This window comes from Lipotes vexillifer, unplaced genomic scaffold, assembly GCF_000442215.2.
Source record: "Lipotes vexillifer unplaced genomic scaffold, Lipotes_vexillifer_v1.1 scaffold802, whole genome shotgun sequence".
Classification (NCBI taxonomy): Eukaryota; Metazoa; Chordata; class Mammalia; order Artiodactyla; family Lipotidae; genus Lipotes; species Lipotes vexillifer.
The window spans coordinates 698,689-711,431 of NW_006790237.1; the positions used below are offsets into that span (position 1 = coordinate 698,689).

General features: G+C 47.7%; 1 protein-coding gene across 1 annotated transcript in view; it reads left to right on the plus strand.

The window, feature by feature from the left end:
- NUCB1 (nucleobindin 1) overlaps window positions 1-12,743 on the plus strand; it is a 20,127-nt gene that overhangs the window by 4,965 nt on the left and 2,419 nt on the right. Inside the window, exons 3-6 of the mRNA XM_007463328.1 lie at window positions 1,030-1,162; window positions 5,354-5,457; window positions 7,895-8,080; window positions 8,350-8,440. Of these exons, the coding sequence (XP_007463390.1) occupies window positions 1,030-1,162; window positions 5,354-5,457; window positions 7,895-8,080; window positions 8,350-8,440 (514 nt within the window). The remainder of the gene's footprint in view (window positions 1-1,029; window positions 1,163-5,353; window positions 5,458-7,894; window positions 8,081-8,349; window positions 8,441-12,743) is intronic.

Consider the following 12,743-nt stretch of genomic DNA (forward strand, 5'->3'; position numbering starts at 1 on the left):
CGGGGAAGAGTGACGTTTCAAAGTAGAACTGTGTGTACCAATGAAGCATTCTGGTACTTTCAGCTGTCTGCTGGTGGCTCCTTATAACTGACATAAAGACAGAGGGATGGGGCTGGAGCGGGGCCGGCAGGGAGGAGGGGTAGGCATGGGCAGATGCAGGATCTTGCAGGATCTTCAGTGTTAGGCCCAGGGATTCGGTCCTGTGGGCATTGGGGAGCCACGGGGGTGGGGGACTGTGAGAAGGGGAGGGGTGGGGGTCAGCACAATTGAGAAACAGACATAATCCAAAGTGATGAAAGAGATAACTCAGAGAAGGCACCCTGCTCAGCACGTGAGAGAGAGAGAGAGAGAGAGAGAGAGAGAGAGAGAGAGAGAGAGAGTGTGTGTGTGTGTGTGTGTGTGTGTGTGTGTGTGTGTGTGGTGGCGTCAAGGGGGTTGTCGGGGAGCCTTCCAAGGGAGGTGCCATCTGCTTTGAGTTTATTTTGCTTGTTTGTTTTAATTTTATTGAGATATAGTTGGTTTACAATGTTGTGTTAATTTCTTCTGTACAGCAAGGTGACTCAGTTATACATATATGTATTCTTTTTTTTTCATATATGTATTCTTTTTCATATTCTTTTCCATTATGGTTCATCACAGGATATTGAATAGAGTTCCCTGTGCTCTATAGTATGCTTTGAGTTTTGAAGGACTGTAAGGACCCGGTTAGGCTTGGAAAGCAATGACAGGGAGAATCCCAGGCAGAGGGACCAGCATGTGTAAAGGCCTAGAAGTGGGAAGTGGGCCGTGAGCCATGTGTGTGATCCGATGAGTGACGGGAAATAAGAAGGGCCTCCAATGCCAGGCTGAGGGGCTGGAATCTTGTCTCGGGACCTCTGGGGAACCCCAGGAGGCATCAGACGTTTCAAAGTAGTGAGTCCAGGGCAGGACTTGACTCATCATAGTGTGATGTGATGAGCTTTCTATCAGAAAGCTGGTAGAAGGCTCCAGAGAGGGCAGCCTGATTTGTGTCCCCTCTCTTCCGGGCAGAGCGGGAAGCTGAGCCGGGAGCTGGACTTCGTCAGCCACCATGTCCGCACCAAACTGGATGAACTCAAGCGGCAGGAGGTGTCAAGGCTGCGGATGCTGCTCAAGGCCAAGATGGACGCCCAGCAGGAGCCCAGTAAGCAGGCCAGTGGGGTGGGCAGGGCCGGTGGGGTGGGTGGAGCTGGCGATGTTGGGGGTCATGGGGCAGCCTCCCTCCCTGGCCTCCAGGTGATTTTGGCAGGTGGAGCCAACTGGGGCCTCATTCTCTCCACCCCTGTAAAATCTGCATGGAAGATTGATCAAGTTTTCTTCCTAGCACAATCTACTATTAACATTACTCGGGAGATGTTAGTAATTTTAGTTGCTTGGGTGGTTTTTGATGTGTTTTTAATTTTTATTTTAACAAATCAGGGTCATTTAAAATTTTGATGTCACTTCAAACTTACAGAAAAGTTGCAAGAATACGACCAAAAACTCTCAAATACCCTTAGCCCAGATTCTGTAATTGTTAACATTTGCTCCATTTATCTGTAGTTCACATTTGTGAGTTCCTTGCAGACACCGTATTCCTTTATGCCTAAATATTTCAGTGTGATTTTTCTCAGAACAACAATGTTCTCCTACAATACTATAGTACAGTGATCAAAGTCAGGAAGTTCAACAGGTTACACTGTATTTTTCCTTGCTTACTTATTCTCTCTCTCCCCCACTAGAATGATTCTAATTTCCTGGCATTTATATGTGAGGCTATATTTTATAGTCTAATTGTATGGCTAAAAAAGAAAAACAAAGAAAGAAAAGAAAAAAAAATGTACCTGGAAGAGGGAGATTTGAGTGGATTTAAATTCCAAGATCCCATCTTATTTCTAACATTCCTAGATATAGTTTCTTGGAGCATGCGTCTGGACCATGCTATTTCTTTTAAATGACTTTATTGAGATATGATTCATGTACCAAACAATTTACCCATTTGAAGTGTACAGTTCAGTGATTAGTATATTCACAGGTATGTGCAACCATCATCAAAGTCAATTTTAGAACACCTTTATCACTCCAAAAAGAATCACTAGACCATGTAACTAGCACCCCTCTATTCCCCCCCGCACCCCTGGCAACCTACTTTCTGTCTCTATAAATTTGCCTGTTATGGACATTTGGTATAGATGGAATCATATGATAAATGATCTTTTGTGTCTGGCTTCTTCTAGTGTAATATTTTCAAGGTTCATCCACACTGTAGCATGCATCACTGCTTCATTCCTTTTTAGGGCCAAGTAATATTCCCTTGTCTGGATCTACCATATTTAGTTTGTCCGTTCATCCATTGATGGATATGTGTTGTTTGCATCCATTGGCTACAATGGACCATGCTGTTTTACTCATTGTAGCTTTGTGGGATATTCTGGTACTCCTGGGGCACCTTTTGGCTCATCACTAAGTGTAAGAACAATCCCATTTTATTGAGATTTACCTCCAGCTTCTTCTTTCATCTCCTGACCCCCTTGAGGCTCCTGTGTTACAGATGGGGACCCTGAACGTTGGTAGATGGTGTTAAGGGTCAGTAAGAGAGCTGAGCTTTGTTTTCATTCCTATCTGATGCCTCTTATCCATTGATCAAATATGTCTTGAGTTCTACTCTGTGCCAGGCACTGAGCAGGGTGCTGGGGCTCTAAGGTGACCAGACGGGCATGGTCTCTGGCCTCCTTCTGCATAACCATCCATGCCTTCTCTGTCTTGCTGTTTTAATTACTACAGTTTCGGAGTCTGACTTGATCTCTGGTAAACTGGATGCTCCCTTGTCATGAATGAGAAAAAATCCCTCCCATCAGTTGGTTGCTTATTACATCCCATACGCTAAGCTATGTACTTCAACTTTTGTCCCTTCAACAACTCAGGAATCTCCAGAATCTGATTACTTCTCTCCACGTCCATTGCTGTCACTGGGTCCCACTTGGATCAGCGCAGTCTCCTCCTCCCTGGGCACCCTGCCGCCGCCCTTGCTTTTCCCACTATTTCCCGTAGAACAGCCGTTCTTAACAGAATCCTGTTAATATCTGGATTCATTTCCTGTGGCTGCTGTAACAAATCAGCAACAACTTAGTGGCTTAAAACAACACACATTTATTCTCTGTACCTTTTGGAGATCAGAAATCCAAAATCAGTTTCACTGGGCCAAAATCAAGGTGTCAGCAGGGCTCCGTTAGTTCTGGAGGTGCTATGGGGGGGAATCTGTTTCCTTGCCTTTTCCAGCTTCCAAGGCTTCATTCCTAGGCTGGGAACCTCTTCAAATCCAGCAGCGTAGCGTTTTTCTCCAGTCATCACATGGCATTCTTTTGTAGTCAGATCTCCTGCTGCTTCCCTCTTACAAGGATTACATTTAGCCCCCTTCTCCAGTTAATCCAGGATCATCTCCCCATCTCAATATCCTTAATTTGATCACATCTGCAAAGTCCCTTTTGCCCCATGAGATCACATATTCATAGGTTCCAGGGATTCAGATGTGGACATCTTGCGGGGGGGGCCTTTATTCAGCCTATCACAGCACCCAGTTCAAATCCTGTCCCTCCTGTGCTCAGAACCAGCCATGGCTCCCCAGTGCCCTCAGGATCAAGTCCACACTCCTTGCTAGTTGGAGGCCAAGCTGAGCCCTGCCACGCCTGTCCCAGCCCCTCCCTTTACATGTGTGCCCTCTCACCCGACCCTCTGGCATCAGCATTTTTAGTACGGAGGGTAACACATCTTTCTCACCTTGGGACTTTTGCCTGTGACATTCTTTCTCGGGGCTCTTGGCATGGCCAGTGGAGCTTTGGTCTCAGCCCAGATGTCGCCTCCCTCGTCCTGCCCTGACCGTCCTGCGTGAAGAGTCCTCCATTTGTTTGAGTCCTTTGTGGTCGTGTGTTTGTCCCTTACTCACCTGTTCTCCATCTTTACCGGGTGCTCCAGGGGACAGATGCCGTCACCATCTGGTTCCTGCTGTGTCCACAGTGCTAGGCACAGGGTCGGGCCCAGAGTACGGCTCAACACATATCTGTGGCATGAATAATGAATTATGAGACTTGATCTGTGCCTGTCTCCTGGGTCTGTCCCTCCTCTGGGCTCACTCAGGCCCAGAGCTGCCGCCACTACAGCCTGAGTCACCTGGATTCCAGCTGCCTCTCCTGTGTGTGCCTCTCACCCCCACCAGCCCAGGAGCCACTGGAGGTGCAAGCCCAGGTCTGATTCACATGGGGGCCCCCAGGAGGCCTCTCAAGATGTGTGTCCAGTGGATGAGTGCGTGCCAAGTGTGTCCTGCTCTCTCCCTCTCTGCCGGGAAACTCTCGTACAAGGAGGCTGCATTACTTTGCTAGGGCTTCTGTAACAAAGTACCACAGGCCGGGTGGCTTAAACAATAGACATTGATTGTCTCACAGTTCTGGAAGCCAGAAGTCAAAAATCAAGGTGTCAGCGTGGGGGGGGGGGTTTCCTTCCGAGGGCTGTGCGGGAGAATCTGTTCTGGGTCTTTCTCTTTGATTTGGAGATGGCCACTCCTACCCCCCGCCCCCGCCACGTCTACTCACATTGTCTTCCCTCTGTGTCCAAATTTTCTCTTTTTATAAGGACTCCTGTCATATGGGATTAGGGCTCATCCCCATGACCTCATTTTAACTTGATCACCTCTGTAAAGCCCCTCTCTCCAAATAAGGTCACATTCTGAGATACTGGGGGCTATCAACCTCCCTGTGAATTTGGGGGCATGCAATTCAACCCATAACAGAATAAAGTGTCATGTGCTCTGGAGCCCAACTAATCCTCACTCTGCCTCTTCCTAGATGGTGACCTAGACGTCACTTCCCCTCTCTGGGCCTCAGTTTTCACATCCATAAAATGGGATAATCACAGAACCTATGTGAGATTTTTGTGAAAAGTAAATGCATTAATATATTTAATATAGTTAGAGCACAGCCTGGCACATAGTACATGTTTGATAAATGTTGGTTATCATCATGGTTATTATTATTTTCAGCATCAGACCTCGTCCAGGAAACCCTCCCTGATTGCTCCAGGCTCATTCAGGCCATCCTCTGTGGGTTTCTCCTGTGCCCTCTGTGACCTCCTTTAGAGCACATCCAGCCCAGGATAATTTTTGTTTGTTTGTTTGTTTGTTTGTTTGTACGTGGCTTGTGGGATCTTAGTTTCCCAACCAGGGGTCGAACACGGCCCCCAGCAGTGGAAGCGCTGAGTCCTAACCACTGGACTTCCAGGGAATTCCCACAGGATAGGGATTTTGAAAGAAAGAACATTCCATGAGTTGTTCACCACCCCCCACCCCATCTTCCCTCTCATCCAGATGTACAGTTGGATCACCTGAGCCTCCTGAAGCAATTTGAACACCTGGACCCTCAGAATCAGCACACATTTGAGGCCCGGGACCTGGAGCTGCTGATCCAGACAGTAGGTTGAGGGGGACCTGGGGGCAGAGGACTGAGGGAAGCTTTGTAGAGGGGGAGAAGGGAGCAGAGGCTGGGATGTGAGCCCACTCACCCCTGCCTGGTGTTCTCTGAGGCCAGTGGCTGCAGAAGGGCTGGTTGTGCCTAAAAACCTTCCCCAGATTCTCTACAGGAAAGTGGAGCTGTGTGCGTGTGTGTCAGGGTCGGGGGGTTGGCTCCACTCACATCTAGATTCAAATCCCTCCCCTATAACTGGGGGCAGGAATTCCCTCTGTGTCCTTGCTGTAGGCAGAATAATGGCCCCTCAAAAGACGTCACATGCTGTCTGCAGAACCTCTGGCTCTGTGACCTGATGTGGCAAAACAGACTTTGCAGTTGTGATTAAGCTGAGGAGCTTGAGATGGGGGGGATGAGCCTCGGTTATCCAGGTGGGCCCTAAGTGTCATCACAAGGGTCCTTGTACGAGGGATGCAGGGAGTTCCCTGGTGGCCTAGTGGTTAGGATTCTGGGCTTTCACAGCCAAGGCCCAGGTTCAATCCCTGGTTGGGGAACTGAGATCCCGTAAGCCATGTGGTACGGCCAAAGAAATTAATAAATAACATAACATAACATAAAAAAGAGGGAAGCAGAGGGAGATCTGACTACATTAGAGGGCGACAGTGTGGCGACCAAAGCAAGGTGGCTCTGCTGCTGACTTTGAAGATGGATGAAGGGGCCACAGGCACGTGTGCAGCTCTAGAAACTGGAAAAGGCAAAGAAGAATGTTCTCTCCTAGAGTCTCTGGAAGGAGCACGTCTCTACCAACACTGTTATTGCAGCCCAGTGAAACTGATTTCAGACCCTGGCCTCCATGCTGTAAGATGATGAGTGTGTGTTAAGCCACGATAAATAATAATTTGTTAGAGCAGCACAGAAACAAACGTAGTCTTCATGTGAGAAGTAGGATCTACAGCCCTGCCTCGTCGGGAAGGCCAGGTTCGGGGCTGGGGAGTGGCACGGGATGCTCAGGTCTGCCCCTGCCTGTTCCCTGCTCACATCCCTTCTGTAGCTCCCCAGCACCCCCAGGACAGAACCTACCTCTCTGCCTGACTTGAGCCTCAGCCTGCTTTTCTGGCTGACTGGAGCTCCATCTAGTGGCCATAAAGATAATAGCAGCCATTTGATTGAGTCCATGCCTGACCTTCGTCGCCGAGAGATGGTTTTGCCTCTTATTTCCAGAACATTCCAGAAACTGTCCGCTTTCCTGCAGCTGCTCTGTCATTCTCCTGGTCTCAACCCCAGAGATGGGCTCCTTGCTTCTGCCTTCCACACTCAACAGCAGGGTTTCTCGACTCGGCACTCTTGACACTTGGGGCTGGATAATTCTTTGCTCTGGGGGCTGTTTGTGCATTGTGTGATGTTTAGCAGCATCCCTGGCCTCTACCAACTAGATTCCAGTAGACCTCTCCTAGTTGTGACAACCAACAATATCTTCAAACATTGACTGCTGTCCCCTGGGGACCGCAGTCACCCCAGGTTGAGAACCTCCATCTGTTCCCCACACAACAGCTCTATTGATTTTCTCTTGCTGCCATATAACAAATTACCACAGACTCAGTGACTTAAGACAACAGAAAGCTATCCTCTCACAGTTCTGGAGGCCAGCAGTTGAAAATCGGTATCACTGGACCAAAACCAAGGTTTCCTTAGAGGCCTCTGCTTCTTGCCTCTTCCAGCTTCTGGGGGTTGCCAGCATTCCTTGGCTTGTAGACACATCACTCCAGTCTCTGCCTCCACCATCACGTGGCATTCTCCCTGTGTCTCTCTGTGTCTTCTCTGTAGCCTTCTTGTAAAGACACTAGTCATTAGAATTAGGGCCCACCCTAATCCAGCAGGACCTCATCTTAACTAATTACATCTGCAAAGATCCTGTTTCCAAGTAAAGTCACATTCTGAGGTTCTGGGTGCACATGAATTCTGGGGGGACCCTATACAACCCAGTATAGTATTGTTATCACCATTTTCCAGAGGCAGAAACTGAGGCACAGAGAGAATGAGTAACTTGCCCAAGGTCACACAGCTAGCAGGATTTGTTCACATGGCAGAGCCTAGATTTGAACCCTGGGCAGAATAATTAGAGACCTCATGTTGTTTACCCCCTAGCTGTACTGCTTTCCATATTAAGTCACCTCATGTGCTGTTCCTTATTATTTATTCCTCCAAGATCTTGAGATTGTGGAGGACTTGAAAGAAGTGGGTTAAAGTTGCTATTGTGTAACCATCCTCGTCTTTTGACCGAAGAGAGGAGGCTATGTATTATGGGACAAAAGTGACATCGGGACATAAGACCCAGCACACGTGGAAGCTGGGCCAGGTTCAGAGCCAAAGGCCTGGCATTCGGAGTTTGGAATTAGGGGCTGGGCATAGAAGTGAGGTGAGAGTGACCGTCTGCCTTTCCCCAGGCCACCCGGGACCTTGCCCAGTACGACGCAGCCCATCATGAAGAGTTCAAGCGCTACGAGATGCTCAAGGAACACGAAAGACGCCGTTATCTGGAGTCCCTGGGAGAGGAGCAGCGAAAGGAGGCAGAGAGGAAGCTGGAAGAGCAACAGCGCCGGCACCGAGAACACCCCAAAGTCAATGTGCCTGTAAGGACCCCCATTCATGCCTACCCCCGCCCCCACAGCCATGTCCAACTTTCCAAGCGCCCCAAGAAAGTAGCTGAAAAACTACAACTCCCAGCAGACCTTGAGGCAAAAGGCCCCTTTTAATGTACCCAGCTGCCTCCAGGGGCTGCTGGGATTTGTAGTTTTCTTGAGGGGAATGACTTTTGAGGGATGGGGGTAAAGGGTTCTCTAGCTTTATCCTATGGGACCCAGACCTCTTGCTCACGAGCCCCCGGCTCTCCCTTCCACAGGGCAGCCAAGCCCAGTTGAAGGAGGTATGGGAGGAACTGGATGGATTGGACCCCAACAGGTTTAACCCCAAGACCTTCTTCATACTGCATGGTAAGGAAGGAGTCCCAAGACCCAGGCTAACGCTGAGGCTCTGACCTTTCTGGGGCCTGAATGCTAAGAAGGAGTCTCCCTAACTCACGGGGCTTAGGGAGGCCAAAGAGGTCTGAGCCCCTCTCCCCTGGTGGTCTAGAAGGCCCTATCCCTCCCTGTTGTTGGGAATAGGATCTTCCATGGAAGAGCTCATCATTTTTTCTGGGATACACCAGGCCTCTGGGTTCTAAGGACTGACTGGTGTCCCTAACTGAGCAAACCAGGCTTGTCTAGGCCTGGGTCCCCCTCCCATGGCATTCCAGAAGCCCCGGTCACTTCTGGGGGCCCTCTCGCTAAGTAGGGGCTGCTCCCTAGTAACCAGGCCTCCAGGGACCCGGGAAGCCCCTTCTCCATGGTGATTCAGGGGCATGGTCCCCTTCATTTTCTTCCTATCTGGAAACACCACCTCTGTGTCCATCCTCTAATTCCAATCTCCAAATGCCAGGCGTTTGCTCTGAATCTGGATCTTATGTCCTGATGTCACTACTTTTTTTTTTTGCACCGTGTGGCTTGCGGGAGCTTAGTTCCCGGACCAGGGACCGAACCGGGGCCCTCGGCAGCGAAAGTGTGGAGTCCTAACCGCTGGATCACCAGGGAATTCCCCTGATACCACTTTTTGCCAGGCCCCCTCAGGTGTGCCCAGGAACCCGAACCAAATGCTGTAGCCTGTCACCAGAGCTTAGCAGGGTCTGATTCATTCATTCAGCAAATGTTTACGAAGAGACCTCTAAGGACCAAGCTTCACGGAGACCCTGTGTGTACAGCTGTGAGCAAAAGAAAGTCCCCCTGGCATCACAGAACCAGTGATCAGGCAAACAGATAGTTCTGTAGTTCAATGAATCTAAGTGACCATTGGAACATAAGATGAACACTTGAACACTTGAATTTTACATAAACTGCCCATTAAACCAACACATCATCGATGATAAGATGCCTCCTAATTTTATGGATGATAAAATATGGGGAGAAAAACAGTGCATCTTAGAATCAGTGAAGTAGATTCTATAGTAGATGATCAGGTAGTCACATTACCATGGAAAGGAGGACAGTGGGATTAAAGGTCTAGAATGATGATTTTAGATAGCCTGGTCTGGAGAGATTTTTGCTAGACCAGCACTGTCCAATAGAACTTCCTATGCTGATGGAAGTGTTCTGCAGCTGTGTTGTCCAGTACAGCAGACACCAGACCCATTTGGCTTTATTTTCTTTTTCTTTTTTGGCTGTACAGCATGGCATGTGGGATCTTAGTTCCCTGACCAGAGATCAAACCTGTGTCCCCTGCAGTGAAAGCACGGAGTCCTAACCATTGGACCGCCAGGGAAGTCCCTTTTTTTTTTTTAAACGAATGAGGCAATTTATTAACCCAGCATCATTTGTTCTTTCATTTTAATTAATTTTTATTGGAGTATAGTTGATTTACAGTGTTGTGTTAGTTTCTGCTATACAGCAAAGTGAATCAGTTATGCATATACATATATCCAGTCTTTTTTAGATTTTTTTTCCCATATAGGTCATTATAGAGTATTGAGTAGAGTTCCCTGTGCTATACAGTAGGTTCTTATTAGTTCCCATGTGGCTATTATTATTAATTAAGCACTTGAAATGTGGGTTTTACAACTAAGAGATTGAATTTTAATCAATCAAAAAATTTTTTAATTTATTTAATTTATTTATTTTTGGCTGCGTTGGGTCTTCATTGCTGCGTGTACACTTTCTCTAGCTGCACTGAGCAGGGGCTACTCTATGTTGCAGTGAGTGGACTTCTCACAGCAGTGGCTTCTCTTGTTGCAGAGCACAGGCTCTAGACGTGTGGGATTCAGTAGTTGTAGCACACTGGCTCAGTAGTTGTGGCGCACGGGCTTAGTTGCTCCGCAGCATGTGGGATCTTCCCAGACCAGGGTTTGAACCCATGTCCCCTGCATTGGCAGGCAGATTCTTAATGGCTATACCACCAGAGAAGCCCCTGATCAATTAAATTTTTTAAAATTTGTAATTGTGGTAAAATACACTTGACATAAAATCTACCATCTTAGCCATTTTTAAGTGTACATATCAATAGTGTTAAGCATACTCACATTATTGTGCAACAGTCTTTTCATCCTTGCAAAACTGAAACTCTGTATTAATCATCCGCTCCCCATGACCCCTCCCACATCCCCTCATAACTTCTATTCTCTTTTGTCTATGAATTTGACTCTTCTAGCTACCTCATATAAGTGGAATTGTAGAGTATTTGTCTTTTTTGTGACTGGCTTATTTCACTTAGCATAATGTCAAGAAAATGAATCTTTCATTGTATTTGATTGTTACTCATTTAAATTTCATTTGCCCCATGTGGCTAGTGGCTGCTGGATTGGACAGCACTGCTCAAGAGAGATGACATTTGAACCAAGACCTCAGTGAATTGAGGGGGTGAGCCTCGAAGATATTTGTCTAGATGGGGGGCATAGCAAGCACATGCAGGGGAGAATGAACTTGGTGGGTTTCCAAGGTCACTGGGGCCGAACGCTTGAAGAGAAGAATGATAAGAAAGGGAATTCCTGGGGGGTGTGGGATGAATTGGGAGATTGGGATTGACATATATACACTATTGATACTATGTATAAAATAAGTAACTGATGAGAACCTACTGTACAGCACAGGGAACTCTACTCAGTGCTCTGTGGTGACCTAAATGGGAAGGAAATCCAAAAAAGAGGGGATATATGTATACGTATAGCTGGTTCGCTTTGCTGTACAGTAGAAACTAACACAATAGTGTAAAGCAACTATACTTCAAAAAAAAAACTCATAAATAAAAATTACTGGACTTCCCTGGTGGCGCAGTGGTTAAGAGTCTGCCTGCCAATGCAGGGGACACAGGTTTGAGCCCTGGTCCGGGAAGATCCCACATGCCGTGGAGCAACTAAGCCCGTGCGCCACAACTACTGAGCCTGTGCTCTAGAGCCCGTGAGCCACAACTACTGAAGCCCGCGTGCCTAGAGCCTGTGCTCTGCAACAAGAGAAGCCACCACAATGAGAAGCCCACGCACCGCAACAAAGAGTAGCCCCCGCTCGCCACAACTAGAGAAAGCCCGCACACAGCAACGAAGACCCAACGCAGCCAAAAATAAATAAATAAATAATTTTTTTAAAAAATTACCAATTTAACCATTGTTAAGTGTAAAAAAATAAAAGGAATTCCCTGGCTGTCCAGTGGTTAGCGCTCTGTGCTTTCACTGCCAAGGGCGCGGGTTCAATCTCTGGTCAGGGAACTAAGATCCCACAAACGCAGCCAAAAACAAAAAAGAATGATAAAGACTGCTAGGGAGGTAACAGCCACCCTAAGGGTAAGGAATCTGGATTTTATTCTGTCTTGGGTGAGACAGCAAAAGGATTTTGAGCAGAGGAACTGACCCCATCTGCTTTAAGGGTTGGCAGGATCCGTCTAGTTGCTGTGTTGAGGACAGGCTGTAGGGGCCAGGGCCAAAGCCAGGACCCTAGTTAGGAGGCATGAGATGCTGGTGACTGGACCATGGAAGTAGGGAAGAGTGGTCATATTCTGGATTTGTCTTGAAGGTCAAGCTGGTAGGACTTGAGGATGGACTTGATGAGGATTGTAATGGAATAAGAGAGTCAAGGGTGACTCCGAGGTATTTGGCCTGAGCAACTGGAAGGATGGAGAGAGAAGGGCAAGCATGTTTGGCAGGGAGGATTGGGAACTGGGTCTGTCCATGTCAAGCTAGAGATGTCTATTAGACATTTATGTGGAGATGGAGAGTAGGCAGTTGGGTATTCAGGTGTGGAGGCAGCTTGCGGATGGCATTAAAGATGAGGGACTGGAGGAACCCGTCTAAGGAAGTCTTGCCAGTAGAACTGTTTCTGTAATGATGTTCTCTGCTGCCCAGTATGGCAGCCACCAGCCATATGTGGCTATTGAGTGCTTGCCATGTAGCAAGTAGGACTGTTAAACTGAAATTTTAATCTTATTTAATATTAATCAATTTAAATTTTAAACAGCCCATGTGGTTAGTGGCAACCATATTGGATAGATCTGAATATTTGATAGGGAAGAAGTCATTGTCCCCTGTCCCCTACACCACCCGTAGAGGTCAGGAAGAGGACAGGGCCAGTGAAGGAAAGTAAGGGCAGCTGGAGAGGAGAGGAGGATGTTCTGAGAGCCAAAGGCAGATAGTCAAGTAAGGCGCAGGCTAAAGCTTAACCATTGGATTTGCAAGGTCAGGGTTCCTGGCTGCTCCCCTGGGACCAGTGTGGATGCTGAACC